Raw genomic sequence first — 18,192 nt, forward strand, 5'->3', positions numbered from 1 at the left:
GTCTACGCATGTGTGTGTTTGTATGTGCGCAAGCATGTGCGTGTTTGTGTGTTTGTGGTGGAGGTCGGGGGCCCGACGTTATCATTTATTCAAATGTTTGGTACTCAAAATAAGCAAGATAACAGGCTCTCTTATAACATCATGTTTATTACTGCGACAATACTACTACTACTTCCACTACTGCTTCCACCAATGCAACCACTATCACATCTATTGTGCTGTACAGTACAGCTACTGCTACCGCTAGTTATTACTCTGACTCAGCCCTTGACAGCTCTACCTGAACTTGTTTCCAGGAGACAAGGGGGAAGCTGGAGACGTTGGAGAGCAGGGGACCCAGGGGAAGCTCGGGCCCCCAGGAGCCCAAGGTAACTATCATCCCATTACTTGAGTGTGTGCTGGTGGAAGAACTGGTGGAGTGAGCGACCACAGCCCCATACGGCCTGCAGGATCCATCGACAGCCCAAGACCTGGCCCCCGTCCCCAGAACACATCTCATGAGAGGACCTGTGGTCTCTGTCGATTTTCCGCCCTTGATGTTGAAGTTAAAACACACTTTGTTGATATTCTCCTTTCATATCTCTGATGATCTCTTTCTGGATGAGTTCGTGTTTTTTGTTGTGTGATACAGCAGCTAAGCTGTAATGTCACCTTCCTCCACCGATAATTACACACTTTATTGCCGTCCATTGTTCTATTAATCTCGGCAGTGATTGCCGTTCTTCCTCCCAGCTGTTTGTTTGTGTCCGTTGTTTTGTAAGCAGAGCTTTCACACCGTTTAAACACAAACTCTTCATTCTTTGCTTGAAAATAAAGGGAAAGATCCAGAAGGTATGTTAACCTTTAAATACATGTTAAAGTCAAATCAATGTTTTGCAAAGGAAAATTCCCAGCTAATACCTTTAATAACATATCCTCATGGTGTAGGCCCGTATAAGATTGCACTGGCTCATCCCTTAAATACAGGATATGCACGATTATTTCTAACATGAAAAGTGACACTTTGCTGGATTTAGTGCTTTGTTTTGCTGCTATGTGAGCCGTACTTGGATAACCCAGGTCGAGTGTGCCGAGTGGTATCCTCTCTCCTCTGTGGTGAGAAGCAGACTCAGACAGCCCCTGGGTGGTGGGGTAGGAAACCCCAGGTGTTTCCACCGCTGACGCTGAGGAAGGCAGAGGCGCCTCATCGTGTGTTATGGATACTGTATTGGTACACCCCGACATGGCAGTCAATACACACATTCGATTGATGTACCGGCACACACACACACACACACACACACACACACACACACACACACACACACACACACACACACACACACACACACACACACACACACACACACACACACACACACACACACAGGTGTATGCACAGGTGTGCAGCCACACACACGCGGGCACACATACATTTTTCAAACATATACACACACGCACACATGGTTGCGAGCACATGTGCATCCACACAGTCACAAATACGGTGATACACACTCAAACAAACAGATACACACACACAAGGATGGTCACACGCGGCACACACACACACACACGCACACGCAGACCTAAATCACACAGGTCTGACTCTGTGCTCTTTCGGGCACCAACTTGTGGGATACACAGAAGCCAGGATACTTTGAGTCATTTCCAAAGTGTGTGCGTGAAAGAGGAAAGAAAAGAAACAGTTTTGCCTCCACGCTTCAACTTTTCAACTCCACCCTTTCTTCATGACACATCCAAGTCTCCAACGCGGCTTTTCATTTCCACCGCGCGGCACCCCTCGTCATTATGGTTTCCCTGTGTTTATGTTTCCGGCGGTCACGCACGACAGCAGGCTCCTGCTCGTAGCTGCTGGCCTGCATCGTTTCAGCGCAACCACGTGCAAAGGCACACGTACATACTCTCTGTTCAACAGGAAATTACAAAACCTTCCCTTCCCCACCGTCTCGCTACAGAAATGTTTTTATTTGTCTTTCGAAAGCCGCTAACTGACGGAGTGACGCTGCCAGTGATTTATTTGGCACGGAGCGTGTGCCACCGCCCCGACACAACCTGCTCAAGATAATGTGGTGGAATTTCCTCCCGATAAATTTCCCTGCAACAGACAGATGGATTTTTCTAAAGACCAACCGTTACCAGAATAACGGTTTGTATTTAATTGCAATGCCCAAATGCCAGGTAGGCCTCCAACAACATATCCCTTGAGCACTGATGATTTTTTTGGTTGTTTGGGTTTCTTGGCAGGTCATGAGTGGATTCAGTTTTGTGCGCGCGCAGCATTCCTCAGATCTGTTCAGGTGTGAGTCTGCTAAGTAAGGGTGAAATGTGTTGTGTTGGACGTTAGACGCCCTCGTTTAACTCTGCAGCAGCTGGAGTGTCCGGTCGTTATTCCAGTTAGAGGCTCGAGGTGATTAAGTGAAAAACAGTGGAGTGATAGGCGAGTGTTATCTAAGTTTAGACAGACCGTTAAACTGGCAAGCACACTCCTGGGAAAATCACAAAAATCCTTCAGAATGGCTTTACTTGAAGAGGGACTCTAGGAGCTAATGGGACAAACTGACTGAATTGAATTTGCATAAGAAAATATACGATTATCATAATGGTCTTCCCCCTGATTATTAGTTCCTCCACGTGGTTGCTTATCCCTTGATGGGTGTCACTGGTTGACCAGGGTGTTTGTGTGTGTGTGTGTGTGTGTGTGTGTGTGTGTGTGTGTGTGTGTGTGTGTGTGTGTGTGTGTGTGTGTGTGTGTGTGCGCGCTATACTTTGTATACATAGCCTACAGGCTGTAACAGGTCATGTTGTAACGGCTTTGAAAGTACAAAAGAAAAAGGATGGGTTCTTTACCACAGTCACTGAGGCAAGCCCCTGAATCTCTAGTAATATTAAGCTGTGTGTGTGTGTGTGTGTGTGTGTGTGTGTGTTTTAGTGTTTCAATGGTCAAGATGTTTGGTGTATCGGTATCTGTTGATGGTCCTAGCCAATGTAGGCTTGTCACTTTCCCGGACAGTGAGTTTAACTCTTGTCACCTAAGGTGGCGCTATCAATTCATAATCATGAATATTATTATAATTATTAATTATGAGTAGCTGGCCCCCTTTCTGGCTGCAACCCATAAGTTAAACCCGGTCTCTATCAGATTCATTACCATAATGACGTGTCCCTGTTGTTCTTGTCAGAGCTGGTACTGAGCTTGAGTGTGGGTTGGATATCAGAATCCCCCACATGTCCACGAGGAGAACTGAAGCTCTCCAAGACCTCACACAGTTCCTCAGGCCTCACGCCTCCTGCCAGCTGCTCCTGTGGGAAGCGAAGGAGTGGAAAAGTGGGGACAGGGAGTCATTTAGAGGCTCAACGTCTTTGTATGCGCCTTAAGGCTCCACATGGCTGTGCAAAGTACTTTGCTTTTCTCTGTGCGAGGACAAGAAAATCCCTCTGAGTTGCAGCTCGGTTAATGTGATGTGTCCCTTAGAGTTTTGTTCATTTCTTCTGAGGGTTCTGACGGATAAATTCCTAAGGAAAAATACTCATTTGGGGATCCTCCAGTAAAACCTGTCTACCCAACTCTTCTCTCATTGAAATTATACTTTTCATATGCTCTCTAGCAGACTTTACAATTCCTCTCAATCGCTGAGTAACATTACCAAGTTGGTAATGTTGTTAACCTGCGCTAACTATCCATAACCCACTGGTGACTTAAGGTCAGTGTAAACTGACCTTAAGTGTAAACTGTGTAAACTGCTGTCTGATATGAATTCTACATGTTCATATAATGTGTAATCTCTGATTATTAACATCTACAAGACATATATATTTACTCAATTATTTTCTTTCTCAAAATCGTTAGCTCCATGCCTGTCACCCTGTCTCTGCGCTCTCTCTCTCTCTCTCTCTCTCTCTCTCTCTCTCTCTCTCTCTCTCTCTCTCTCTCTCTCTCTCTCTCTCTCTCTCTCTCTCTCTCTCTCTCTCTCTCTCTCTCTCTCTCTCTCTCTCTCTCTCTCTCTCTCTCTCTCTCTCTCTCTCTCTCTCTCTCTCTCTCTCTCTCTCTCTCTCTCTCTCTCTCTCTCTCTCTCTCTCTCTCTCTCTCTCTCTCTCTCTCTCTCTCTCTCTCTCTCTCTCTCTCTCCATACAGGGGCCCCAGGAGGGACCGGTCTTCTGGGAGAGCGTGGTCACGTGGGAAAGATGGGGCCAATAGGAGACAGAGGTATGACAGCGATTAAAAAAGAAAGAAAAAGAACCATGATCTGATCCCACTGCAATGGTTCTTCCTCTCCTTCCAAGGCTTCCTCATCGTTATCTCTCTTGATGTCTCCGTTGTCATTAGAACAACACGAACTTCAGGGATCATCTTGGAGGATCTTTCATGTCCAACAATTTAGGAGAGTAATGAGGTTATAATTGCAACATGTTGTGGAACATATAGTTAAACATCAGGTTAATAACCGAGATAAGCCCTTCTTACCTAGCAATATGGGTGTATGTATAACATTAGGGAGGTTAGGGCCTTCTCAGGCCTCGGTCTAGCAGGCTACACATAGATCTATGCCAAAAGAACAGATCTCTCTTCACATAGACATAGATATCCCAGGCAGACAATATGTGGACCCAATGTCCTTTCCATCACTGGCATTTGAAAACTGTTATTTTACTATATTTTTAGGGGTGATCCGACTTCCACACAAAGAACAATGAGCTAAAATATTATTATTTATATTTAGTATTTAATATACCAATACATTTCAAAAGCTCTACTTATCAAGTAATAACGTTTCCAACCTTTATGTCATAGCCTAGCCAAGGGGCAGCTACAGGTTGAAAGGCGCAATCTACCATTCTATTGCATCTTCATAAAACCAGGGTTAGGGTAAGCTACCGCTACATCATATAAAAACAGCATTCTGAATTTCAGCTTGTTGTAGGCCTATATGACTCTGTTTGAAAGGTCTGCAGATGGCGGTTAGGGAGAAATCACAGTTACAGCCCAGGTACACTTCAGGTACAACGTGGTCTCTTCCTCAAACAAAAACAACCAGGGTAGTTTTTGTGTGTTTTACCACTTCCCCTAAATATGTAACTGCCGTCTTGGATAGTGTCATGTTATGTAAAACCAGGCATCAACTATTATTTCTACTCTGGGTGTGGCACTGCCATCTAGTGGTGTCATTTAATGACTACACCAAGCTACTGCCATGTTTCATGTCTCCATCAGACACAATGTAAAACTACACAAGGTCTTAGATTGAGCTGATTTTGTGTGTTTTCATTTATCTTGCAGGTGAGAAAGGTGTTACGGGCTGGACTGGACCATCTGGAATACAAGGAAAACCTGGTGATTCTAATCATACACAATAAAATGAGTCATGATTAATAACTAGAGTACTAGCATGAATAAAAAACTATAACGTGTGAATTATTATTTATCAGCAGCATGTCCACTCATAAAAACGAGTTAAACTAGTGGCTTTCCGCAATGATGAATCATGTTGTTGTAACACAGAAGGAGTGGCCTGTGAATGGAGCTTAACCCAAATCTAACCCTAGCAGCGAGAACATGAGGTTTAGATTCTGCTCTTCTGTTGTTCTGGATCCAAAACTCCCTGACCTGGTTCAAAACACGCCATTTAAGATCTAGAGTCCAGCATTTGGTCGATACGATACAATGCATGACCCGTGTGTCTGAAGGGTGAAGAGCAGAGGATGAGAGGTTGTGTGTTGAACCCATCAGGTACAACCTGTGACTGTGGGAGGTACCGGAAGGTGGTGGGACAGCTGGACATCAACATCGGACGACTGCAAAACGCTCTCAAATTTATAAAGAACGGTATATTAAAAGTTCAGTATTTGTGTGAACATGTTGGGTAACAAATGCCTAATCCAGGTTATGATATTAAATATTCAGTCATACTGGGACAATATATGGACCTAGCTCAAAATAAATTGTTCAAATATTGGGACATAGTTCAAATCATGAAAGCAAGAAGACATGTTACATAATCTCTTCCTAACAAAATGAAACCCATCTCATGTGTTTATACCACACTGTGCCCTCTCACCACTTACCTGCACCGCTCAAACCCTTCTCGACCCTTTGGACTTGAACCCGAACACTAGTAGAACTGTGTACACACAGAAGGAATCAAAAGGGACCTATAATAACCCCTGTTCCCCCCCCCCCCCGCCTGCCGTAGTGCTCTTGGGCCTGAGGGAGACGGCGGAGCGCTACTACCTGCTGGTGACAGAGTCCCGGGCCTTCGAGGAGGCCCTGGTCAGCTGTCGGCTCAGGGGCGGGGCGCTGGCCATGCCCAAGACCAGGGACGCCAACCGCCTGCTGGCCGACTACGTCAGCGGCTCGGGCCTCACCGCCGTGTTCATCGGCCTGCAGGCCCGGAGCGCGGTGAGTGGACCCGCGACACGCTGCCAGTGAGAGGCCGGTTTGGAAGTAGAGGACAGACTTTTATAAGTCCAACCTCACATTTATAATTGTGAAGTTGGACTACTATGACCCGGCTAGAGACACTGAAACATAGGAGGACAGATTGATTGAAAGTCTCTTTAATTTGTGTGATAACTACTTTATTTCTTATTTAATTTAACAATAATTACAATAATGAAGGGATGCAAACTGAATTTGGTAACAAGGCCTTGATTGAGCAATGAGTGGGAAAGGATGTTTAAAGAAGTTACATTGTCGCTGAGTTTGTTTTGATTAATTCAAATCATTCCTCAGCAACAGCGCCAACGCTGGGTGGAACAAAGAATTGCAAGACTGCGATTAGCTTGAATCAGGGCCTGGTGATGTCACTTGTCCTGCTATCAATTTGAGCCAATGAGAAACAGTTTCAACTTAACAAGCTGTGTTATGAGTTACCGTGTATCTCCGGAATTGAGTTCACATGTGGGGCTTTCCCGTTAGAAACCCCCTCCCAACACAAGACAATGCCAAACAGAGCTCACGGGAGAACCAGCCCAAGGGATCATGGCATACACAACTTTTCAATGGGGCCTCATTTCCCTAAGCAGTCATCTTGGTTCCATCTCGGTCCCAGTTCCTTCTTCACTGCCCCCCAGTGAGCTAGTGCTGACAGCCAACATGGCTGCTAGGTGAAAGAGTCCCGAGTGAAATAGTTTTAAGCACTTAAGCAATATATATTGATTCTCTTTCTTCTGTAAAATCTACTTATTGTGAGTCACTTTGGATAAAATTGTCTGTTAAATGCCCTGAATAGAAATAAAAAGATAAATATGTTTCATATATATATAAATATAATATAATATATAATATAATATGAATATAAATGAGAATGTAAATGTAAGCCCTCCCTTGAGGTGGTTCCGCAGTGTGCTTCTGGAAACTTCTGGAATCTCTAAAAAACGTTCATCGTGTCCCCAGAACGGCACCAGGACCCAGGAGGAGTACGTCTTCGCGGACTCCAGCCCTCTGGGGGGCTTCGCCGCCTGGGGCCCAGGCCAAGGGCCCCCCAGCGGCACCAACAACTCCAGCTGCGTGGAGTTGCTCAACACCGGCAGCTGGGGCCCCGCGGCCTGCCACCTCACCATGTTCTACATCTGTGAGTTCCCCAAGACCAGGAGAAGGGTTGGCGCTGCTGGTTGAGGAGGCGGAGGTGGAGGTAGTGGTGGTGCTGGTGGTAGTGCTGTTGTTGGTGGTAGTGGTGGTGCTGTTGCTGGTGGTAGTGGTGGTGGTAGAGTTGCTGGTGGAGGAGGTGGTGTTGCTGGTGGAGGAGGGGGTGGTGGTGCCACGCAAGGTTGATAGGAGGAGTGGACTGATGAGTGGAGATGCCAAAGGGGGCTCCTCCTTTGGAATCCAAGATGGCCGTCTAACTGTAGACACGCCAACTGGGATTTGTTTGTTGCTCCATTTTCCCTCTCTTTTTTCTCGATGTGATGTTTACACTGCAACTGACCCCACAAGCTCGACATTTTAAAAGCCATGGACAAATTAACCCTTTCATGGATTGTTCTCATACTCTGTTATTATTTTCATGAAAATAAAGGTAAAAAAATGTGTTTGTGTGTTATCATCTTTTATTTTTATCCTTGATCTGATTATCTACAACTTGGCTCTTGCAGTATTGCAAAGGTGTTAATTTTTCCTTTTGTGTGTTCTTAAAAGTGAGAAACATATAATTATTGTTAACAAATAGACGCTGATAAGGGATTAAAAGAGGCCAAGCGAATACGAGTAAAGTCCAGTTTCTCCCTAATAGACCATAACAGAGAGCTCTTTCAGTGTACGTGGCTGTGGCGAAAACAGCAACACGTCCTCCCACTTTATGCCCTTTCCTCCATGTTTGAATAACAGTCGCTAATGAAAAATAAACAGCCAGTCCTGTCTCTCTGGGATACAGTTCCGCAGTGGGCTAGCAACACCATGGGTTTTAATAAAGCAGATCAACACCCCCAGATCATATTGATTCTAGTAACACTGGGGGAAGGCCTTTTCACTAGGAGCTAGACAGAAACAAAATACTACGCTGTGTGCCAGCTGCCCTTTTCTAAGGTTATGTCAACAGTGGCCGTCTATATTTTTTTGAAAAATCGAGCAAACCATTAACAATGGCTGGCAGTCGCTCTATCTTCAAGACAGGATTTGGAAAAGATACCAACTTAGTTTTTTTTTATAAATATATTACAGAAGGTCATTACATAATATATAAGCTGATTAGTGGGAAAATATACTTTGTAAAAATGTAAATGTTTCACTCAAAAGACTTACAAGGAAACATTTATCTGTTTAAAACTTCAGAATCTATAAATATCTGCTGCCTCTAACCTTGGATTTGACGCACAGTTAAGCAAATATTTACCTTCCTAAAGCGACTAACTTTTAAAGTTAATAAGTAGGCCTTGGTCATTGTGTTTCGAACAATGTAGGATCCCTTCAAACAATCTCATGCTTTCAATAGGAAAGTAGGCTCCTTCTAAATGCATAAAATGCATCCATTATCTTAATCTTTAACAATAAATAATAGCCCAAATTAAACTCGTTCCCAGGCCGTGTCATTTGAGACGGGGCCCCTAGAACGGGATGCTCCAAATGAGCGTTATTGACTTGGAGAGAGGGGGCGGGACTTTCAGTCACATTGGGTCAGGGTCGGGAGACAAGAAAAGGGGATGCACATCCGGCAGAGGGATATTCGTTTCCGTAAAATGATTCGGGTATTGCTTTTTCAAATTCTTCGTCAATTTTTCTTATAATTATCTCATTGGGCATATTCCTATTGTTCTCTCTCTTTTGACTGTTAGCTGGCGTACACAGCTCATTGGAAGTAAGGAACCGGAAATTGCGTTGCGATAGACCGTGGTAACGCTACAAGCCAGGATCCTCTCTCAGCCTGTCTCCGATCAGAGCCGCTGCGAAGGAGGCACAGGGAGTGGCCGCTGCACCTGCCCGACCAGTTTGAGGACACATGACTCCGGAGGAATTTCCCTTGAAGCCCATTTCTTATCTGGTGCGTTTTGTCCAAACGGAGGGCATCTGTGCGTCTGGAAGCGGCCGGGAGCGAGAAGAGGAGCGAGAAGAGGAGGGAAAAGTAGGCCACTTCTAGGGGACCCCGGAGGAAAAGGAGGACGATAGAAGGATTGAGTGCGCAGATAATGACGGAACCAGCTCCAAATCCCGCGGCCACTGCGTTCCCCTCGGCCACTATCTCTCTACCTTTGGGCCTGGAGATACTGAGGACGTATTCCGGAGCGCTTATATGTCTAGAAATTGTAAGTGATGCATCTTCTTTTGACTTTTTACGGCAGTTTTACCTCTCATTTGCATACATTAAAATGTGATTCCCTGGCTGTTTTTTCAAAGCCTACCGTTCCGTGTCTATCCAAAAGCCAGCCTCAAAGTAATGCTATTATGGTGTCACACAGTTAATATAATGCATCGATTTTTTTTTTCACCCAATGATTGGTTACTTTAAAGGGTGCTCATACAAGTAGCCTATGCTGTTGGATAAATGTCATAGTTGAGAGATAAGAATGGCCATCTCTGATTGGTTCACATATAACTAGGCAACCCCGCGTTTTAAAAAAGTAGCCCTATCAGTCCTTCTCAAATAGCGTTATCATCTCACCAGTGTGTCACTGAACTACGACCCAGGTGGTGTGTTTATAATTCTAAACATCTTAAATCATACTAGTCGACATGGCGTTGCACTACAGGAGATGAAATGTTAATACATTACATTACAAGTAGATTTAGTAAAGGTTTTATCCGAAGGTCCATTTCAAAACTCATGTTACTGTGCATCTTTCTTTCTAGGTAAAGGGGCTACAAATTAATATATTGGCACTACAAATTTTCATTAATATCCCTCAGCATAAATTATGTTTTGGAAAATATGCTGCATTCAATTCAGAAAAAATACTAATTCGTACAGATTGTGTTGTTATTTGATATCAGGTTGATATCCGGCTCTATATGTCCTCTCACCTCACTCCTTATTCGCTCCATATTCACCCCTGCAGGGGTTTAAATGTTCTGGGTGTTAAATATGTATGATGACCTTTCTTTGAACTACCGACTGTTCTCATGGTGTAAACTAAAGCTATACGTCTCTGGCAGTGAGCTGTCTCTCCCTTCGTGAACCATAGTGTTCATTTAGTACTCTTCAGCCCTAAGTAAACCTCACTTTTCAGTAGAACTAAGAATACCACCAAAGTAAGGGAAATGACAGGAATCTCAAGATCCTCATGAGGAAGAGGACATAATAGATTAGACACACAAACAGGTCGAGGAGGAAATGGAACGCTAGAGTGTGGTGTCTTTAACATGTGATAGTAAGATAATAACTGGTTATTAGATACTACCCAATCAGTCATCATGACCTTTTCAAGTTATAATGTTCACACCATTATACTCTTGTCTTGATTCAAGGCAATTATTAGTATGCAGCAATGTACCCAAGTCAAAACCTCATTATCCATCCGTTAGTGCCCTGAGACCGGATGTGCACAGGTTGCTAATCGGTCTTAACCACAGTAATGCGATACGGTGCCTCTCTTCTCCACAGGTGTTGGGGGGGCTGGTATGGATCCTGGTGGCTGCCTCCGACGTGCCCGTGCCTCTGTTGCAGGGCTGGGTGATGTTCACCTCCATCCTCACCTTCTCCCTCTCCTCTACCTACCTGGCCATGCTGATCACCGGCCTGGCAGACCGCATCAACACGGACTGGAACGTCCTGGTATGGAAACCATGACGCGCTGAACTGACTGAAGGATTCATTCCTTGGTGAAGTGTGCAAATGGAAAGGTTGCGAGTTGAATGTTGAAAAGTTGAGCCATACTCTTAACCTAAGTAAATCAAAAAGAATGTACAACCACAAGCGCTACGAATACATAGGATTTTTAGTTCACAGCAACCATGGAGAGACGCTCCTATCCTACCTTGACTTGGAGTTTGTAGTTTGTTATTTTAGGTTTCCAATTCGATGTGTAATGCTAATATAATGTAATATGTTGGTGATGAGGAATTTTAAGGTGGGTCATTTTGGGAGTAGTAAAGGAAAAAGGTGGCACCCAGTGAGGGCTCTCTCAATCCAGTTTTTTGTGCAAGTATTATCACGCCTGATAATAATAGGATGATAACCAACTGCTAAACCTTTAGTAATTACATCATTGAACATTGTTAAAAGCAAACGCACACACATGCATGCATGCACGCACGCACACACACACACACACACACACGTACACGGACACGGACACGCATGCACTGAGACTTGCAAAGTACTTTGTGTTACTTCCTCCCAAGTCACCACCACGGAACCCAAACTCTGGCCTTTATTTCCTTCCGCCGCAATAGTGCCAGCAGCGTAGCTGTGTTGTTGTTTGTTCTTTGTTGCAACTTGAGCTTGTTGCCCACCGTTACACACACGCAAACATACACACACACACACACACCACTACTCATATTCCAGGTTGTGTGCAACTGCTTCTTAAGACGTACCCCCAGAAAGGAAATTTGTTAGGCCTTTGTTGTTTCTGAACAAAGCCGATGAATGAAAACCAGAACCTTCTCTGTGAGGGAGGTGTTAATTGTCCTGCTGAAGGCGAACGGTCACATAGAGCCAAAGTTTCCACTCCACTAATTTAACTCTGTGGCTTTCAACAGGAGTGCTGCCTTGCCCCCACAGATAAGAATTCCATTACAGAGAACAAGAATTTAAATGGCATTTGAATATTTGCACATGCAATCACATCTCTTTTTTTCATCGCATACATTTAAATTGTTAATCTTGACATGCATTAGATTACATGGAGCAGTACCTTTTAAAGTTTTGAATGTCTCCTTGCGGTTCCAATCTTGTTCAATTCCCTAAAACCTAATCAGCTCAATCGCCTCAAACAGTTGATGGACACCATTACCATTAGTAGGCAGAATGATAACTTGACATTGAAAACTTGACATTGAAAACTTGACATCGAAAACTTGACATCGAAAACTTCACATCAAAAGCTTCACAACGGAAACGTTGCCGAGGCTTTGGCTGTGCCTCAGAAAGACAGAATGTGCCAACAGTCGAAGCCCAAAGGGACGTGGATATGCGCTTTTTTAGGTATCCTCAAAATAAACTCAGTTGCATGAGGTGCAACCGTCCCTCCGTTGGAGGCTATTTATTAACACTTGATTAATAAGGTCCCAGAGAACCGGTGGGACCTGCTGCCGTAGGGCGACGTGATGTTCTGAAGCCATTCTGCACTCAATCCTTCTAATGATAGTTTATGGAACAAAAATCGAAATGGGGTACACTGTGCAATGTTACACTAGAAAATATAACGCCACAAATTAAAGAAGGGAGGGTTCATAGAAACACAATGGCCACATGCAAAGTTAGCCCCTCAATGATCCATTTCATCTAATGATAGTTTATGGGAACAAAAAACGACAGTGTTGAATTACAATAATGAAATAAAACAACGCAAGTGAGATATGAGTGTAAAAATTAATTTGATTGGTATCTGTATAAAGAATTCGACCCTAAATGAATGACTATGACAGAAGTGCAACGGCACCCATTACTCTGTTTTTGACATGTTTGACCATACAAACCAGGTCCCTCCCTTTGCCTTAGTAAAACTGTCCGGCTGCCTGCTTAAACACACAATAACCACTAATGACTAAGCCAGGTTCAAGCTAAAGGTCATTTTATTTCGCCCTGTGGTGGTTAGGGATTAGTTCTGCACCCAGAGGTTACTCTGTCAAACACTGAGCTCCTCTGAAACTCACAACAGGTCGCGATGCATATCGGTACACATTATTTAGCTATTCTATCCCATGTATTGGCTATACAAGACGGTAATGTATAGGTTATCGGTTAATGTTACAACGGTATGTGTTTTAGCATTTGTAAGCTCTCCTGAGTCTTATACATGGCATGACCGTCCAGACACAGAGCATGACATACTGAATTGATTTGTGACATTTGACCCAGAGGTTAACCGAGGTCTTCACCGTGACACTAAGCATGGTTGATTCTGTCTTTGTTGACTTACTAAGTTCATCCTTTTACCGCCATTGACTTTCGTTGTTGACTCGTCTCCTAGGTCAATAATCGAGGTCTGGAAAGCTTAACGCGTATTGTGTAGCATCATCCTACACCTCTACCGGCAGCCTGCTGTCTATTCTAGGCCAGGGACTCATTTAATCAGCAGGCATGACGCCTGATTGTTTCTGCAAGTGCAACTTACACAGCCTTGAAGAGAATATGTCTGCCTGCAGTACATAGTGGACTGTAAAACGTATCGGGGAAAAAGATTACCTTGGCATTGTTTAAACACAGTCCATGGCATGATAAATCCCACAGAGAACAATGAAAGGGCTGAGAGTTCACTAATATGAATGCATACAATGCATTGTTAATATATTCACATGAATTGCATGTATTTGTATTAGTAAATACAAACAATGTATGTGAATACAGTTAACTGTATTCACATGGATTGGATCTATTTGTGTTAGTAAATACATAATAATAATAATAATAATACATTTAATTTATAGTGCCCTTTTCATCCGAAGATCTCAAAGGGCTACAGGTTAAAAACAAAAATAAAAATAAAAAGGGGGTTTTAAAAACATCTAAGAGTGCGAGCCAAAGGTTTTTTTAAAAAGAAATGTTTTAAGACCTTTTTTAAAACAATCAGTGGATTGTGGTGCCCTCAAGGTGTCAGGGAGGGCATTCCACAGGCGTGGGGCGGCAACACTGAAGGCCCTATCTCCCATGGTCCTCAGTTTGGTTCTGGGTATGTGGAGGAGGTTAGAGTGAGTGGAGCGGAGGGAGCGTGTTGTGCTATGTGGGTTGAGAAGTTCTTTGAGGTATGGGGGGGCATGTCCATGGATAGATTGGTGAGTGAGGACGGAAACCTTATACTCAATCCGGGTGGAAACCGGAAGCCAGTGGAGTGAGTGGAGGATGGGGGTAATGTGCTCATGCTTACGGACTCTCATCATACAATCCATGTGAATACAGTTAACTGTATTCACATGGATTGGATCTATTCGTGTTAGCAAATACATACAATCCATGTGAATACAGTTAATTGGATTCACATGCATTGCCTGTATTCGTATTCATGAATAAACACAATGCATGTGAATACAGTTAATTGTGCAAAACAGAAAAGGCTTCTAACTCATAATACAACATATGGAGGACACTGTGCAATATTATGGTTAAAAACTATAACACCACAAATGAAAGAAGGGAGTGTTCACCACAACCATGCAAATGAAGCACCTCGATGATAGTAAATGCCTCTGCACATATAATGCAAATGTACTGTAACTTGGCGACATGTCTCGGTGAGCTCTGTGTCATCTAGTGTTAAGAATCTCCCTCCTCCCAGGGTGCTGAGGGCAAGTACCCTTGTTTGTTTTTGCCAAAACAATGACTTCATGGGTGATGAGCTCAGACCAACAAAAAAAACTAAAAAAATGAACAAAGACCCGGCCTGTTGTCCCTGCCAGGCACACCGCGTCAACAACACACGCTGTCTCTCTCTCCCTCTCTCTTTCTGTCTCTCTGTCTCTTTCCCTGTCTCCGTCTCTCAGTCTCTGTCTCTCTCCCTCACACACTCTCTCACTCTCTTTCTGTCTCAGTTTCTCTGTTTCTCTCCCTGTCTTTGTCTCTCTCTCTCTCTCTCTCTCTCTCTCTCTCTCTCTCTCTCTCTCTCTCTCTCTCTCTCTCTCTCTCTCTCTCTCTCTCTCTCTCTCTCTCTCTCTCTCTCACTCTCATGCTACCAATATGGCCGCTGGGTCAGTAGTTCAAGGTCAAATGAGTTAAGTCTATGCTAGGTGTTAGCCAACCATTATAAAAGATAGAAGATACTTATACAAGCTTTTTGACAGATCAATCACTAATGTGAGAGCAAAAAAACAAACCATTCCAACTAGCGACAGAGCGCATTGGCTGAGCTGTATAAAGAAACAGCTTAAACCTGGAGAAACTCTACACCATAGCCTACATTGATTGGCATTGCTGAAGCCGTAAAATAAAAGCATACTCAAAATACAGACAAACCTGTAGAAACTGTACACACCTGTAGAACAATTCTCATTGTAAGTAGCTTTGGATAAAAGCGTCTGCTTAATGCCCTAAAAGTAACTGTAACTCTATATTTGGTATATCGCCTATATCCTTGATGACTTGACTCTGTGTTTGATTGATCTTCCCTGTCCCTCCCTCCCAGGACGTGCTGTACCACCTGGTGGCTCTGCTCTTCTACTTCGCGGCCTTCGTGTTGGAGGCGGCCACAACAGCGGCTAACGGCGGCGCCCACATCAAGCTGCAACCCAACGGCACTGAGACGCTCGTGTGTATCACCTACCCCCGGGGCAACGTGTTCACCGTGCTGGACCAGCGGCAATTCAGTATTAACGTGGCGGCCACGGTGAGTGCAGTTGGGGCTGCTTCAGCAGATCCCCGTTTCAATGCTGTGTTGGGTTCTAGGCTAAGGCACAACCCGTAGAGATTCAAATACTGTTTGAATCCTACATGGAGAGCTTGGGGAAGTTAAGATAAAAGTGTTTGTGTGTGTGTGTGAGAAACAGAGAGAGACACAGAGAGACACACACAGACGGAAGAAAGACAGAGAGAGAGAGAGGGAGAGAGAGAGAGAGAGAGAGAGAGAGAGAGAGAGAGAGAGAGAGAGAGAGAGAGAGAGAGAGAGAGAGAGAGAGAGAGAGAGAGAGAGAGAGAGAGAGAGAGACACATACACAGACAGAGACTGTTAGGGAGAGAGACAGAGAGAGTGTGAGAGAGAGAGACAGATAGAGAGAGTGAGGGACAGGGAGTGTGAGAGAGAGACTGACAGATAGCGTGAGGGAGAGAGAAAACATACATATATGTGTCACTTTTCATAACAATATCGGGTCCTTAAAAAACTTCTATCCACGTGGCAGGTTCGACAGTACACAATGTTTATCTGGTCTATGGCCGGTTTAGTGTTGGTTGGGCCCAGCCGTCGTCCTGTCTCTGCCCTCATGTGAACTGATCCTGCAGGCTATTATTTGGTCTCACAGATGGCCACAGCAAGACCTATAAAAGGATGGGAGGTTTCAATAGACATATTGAATCCGGATTTCATACCGACCACACTAGTGAACAGAACAGAATCGCCATGAAATGTATGACATTCGGTTTATGAGGACTTCATATGCAAAACATAGCCGTCCACTTTCTGTCTGCTTTCAGGTGTGACAGTAACTCAGGAGGAAGAGCGGGTTGGCTGGTAACTGAAAGGTTGTCAGTTCGATCCCCGGCTCCCCCTACCTAGTATAGTGTATAGAGGTGTCTCTGAGCAAGACGCCTCACCATTACTGCTTCAGACGAGCTGGCTGTCGCCCGGCGCGATTGACTCCGCCGTCGATGTGTGAATGAATGTTTGTAGGATATTTTGGATAAAAGGGTCAGCAAAATCCCTTAAATGTAATGCAAATGTCTAATCTTCTCACTCCTGTGTGTCGGTTCCTCCAGATATTCGCCTTCGTGGTGACAATATGCTACGGCTGCAGCCTGTTCATGGGCTTCAGAAGATGGCGGATGTGACCGGGGAACCACCGCACTTCCATCTCCTCCGCCGGCACCAGCGTTGCATAGCTTTGTGTAATGATGTTATACGTGGTTCACGTTCTGAAGAGCTTCTGTGTTGGTCAGTACAGGTCGCTTTGTGTTTGGTCGCTACCTGAGTGGAAACAAGAGTATGCTTAGGTAACATATCACCAAAATAACCTGCTTATATGACGTGAGCCAGACTATTTTCACTCTCCCTGACCCCGTTAAATGCATAAACGTGAGAATATAGAGTATACATAGAATATAGATCAATTCTGAACGCATATGTTGAAAATAACCATTGATCATCGTTGTGACTTGTTCTTTGTGATACGTCTACATGCTTGACTGCTGTTACACAAACAACACTCTGAGGCAGTGCAGATAGATATTTTGACTAATTAACTATGGAGATTTTTCATGCTCATTTGCTGTTACCTACACTCTCTGTTTCATTTTTTATAATTTAAACAAGTAGGTCTGCCACAGACCAAATCTGCTTTTGATATTGTCCACTACCTCTGAACATGTGCTACTGTATCATTGAGCAGAAGGGGATAGTCACAAGTCATTCTACAGGTAACGAGGGACGCCCCCTGCTGGAAAGAACGTGAAATTGTAGGAGTCAAACCCCTCCCACTTTCCTTGTTCAGGTGCTAAAGTTTGTGTCGTGTCCGTCCGCTATTATAATAAAGAACTAGAATTATTGAATAACTACACCTATCCAAAGTGGATTTGTGATTTAAATCTGAAGAAGATTTATAATCAACAGAGTCCCGGCCTCCCCCTGTGTCATAGGAATTTGGTGCAAAGGCAAAGCTCTTTGTACGTTGCGTTGGTGACCAATAGTTACACCATTGTTATCTTTATTTACTTATTTACTTCGATGATTTATTTGTTACGTTTTCATTTGCACCTATTAACGATTCGCCGTTTCATATAGCTTTCCTATAATCACTCACATTCATGCTTTGTTCAGTTTATAAAATATATGTTTTGTTTGAATAACAATTTGAATAACAATCATGGAATAACAATTGTAGTTGCATCCTGTGACTAGTATTAAAGGCAATACGAAATTGTACATTGTAGAAAATGGTCCATGTTGGGAAAAACAACTTAT

General features: G+C 43.9%; 2 protein-coding genes across 4 annotated transcripts in view; both read left to right on the forward strand.

Annotated features, from left to right (window-relative positions):
• Positions 1 to 8,025, forward strand: part of colec10 (collectin sub-family member 10 (C-type lectin)) — a 10,215-nt gene extending 2,190 nt beyond the window's left edge. Inside the window, exons 2-7 of one of the 3 annotated variants that reach the window (XM_030371404.1) lie at positions 297 to 368; positions 4,133 to 4,204; positions 5,276 to 5,329; positions 5,726 to 5,821; positions 6,189 to 6,394; positions 7,391 to 8,025. In XM_030371404.1, the coding sequence (XP_030227264.1) occupies positions 297 to 368; positions 4,133 to 4,204; positions 5,276 to 5,329; positions 5,726 to 5,821; positions 6,189 to 6,394; positions 7,391 to 7,612 (722 nt within the window). In that variant the 3' untranslated portion in view covers positions 7,613 to 8,025. Of the gene's footprint in view, positions 1 to 296; positions 369 to 1,530; positions 2,147 to 4,132; positions 4,205 to 5,275; positions 5,330 to 5,725; positions 5,822 to 6,188; positions 6,395 to 7,390 lie in introns of those variants that run through there. The other 2 variants (XM_030371406.1, XM_030371405.1) reach the window with 2 other exon arrangements.
• A 1,088-nt stretch (positions 8,026 to 9,113) lies between these two features.
• Positions 9,114 to 18,153, forward strand: mal2 (mal, T cell differentiation protein 2). Its single transcript, XM_030371407.1, has 4 exons — positions 9,114 to 9,732; positions 11,028 to 11,198; positions 15,706 to 15,906; positions 16,992 to 18,153. Exons 1-4 carry the CDS (start codon positions 9,616 to 9,618, stop codon positions 17,061 to 17,063), a joined length of 561 nt encoding a protein of 186 aa, XP_030227267.1. The 5' UTR covers positions 9,114 to 9,615; the 3' UTR covers positions 17,064 to 18,153.
• The last annotated feature ends 39 nt before the right edge of the window (positions 18,154 to 18,192 follow it).

The sequence above is a fragment of the Gadus morhua genome, chromosome 11, assembly GCF_902167405.1.
Source record: "Gadus morhua chromosome 11, gadMor3.0, whole genome shotgun sequence".
NCBI classification, from domain to species: domain Eukaryota; kingdom Metazoa; phylum Chordata; class Actinopteri; order Gadiformes; family Gadidae; genus Gadus; species Gadus morhua.

Bases quoted from the DNA above. Each gene is read 5' to 3' on its own strand.
- mal2 (XM_030371407.1), top strand. From the start codon at position 9,616: ATGACGGAACCAGCTCCAAATCCCGCGGCCACTGCGTTCCCCTCGGCC. The intron at 9,733-11,027 runs GTAAGTGATGCA...TCTTCTCCACAG, and splicing joins CGCTTATATGTCTAGAAATT to GTGTTGGGGGGGCTGGTATG. The intron at 15,907-16,991 runs GTGAGTGCAGTT...CGGTTCCTCCAG, and splicing joins GTATTAACGTGGCGGCCACG to ATATTCGCCTTCGTGGTGAC.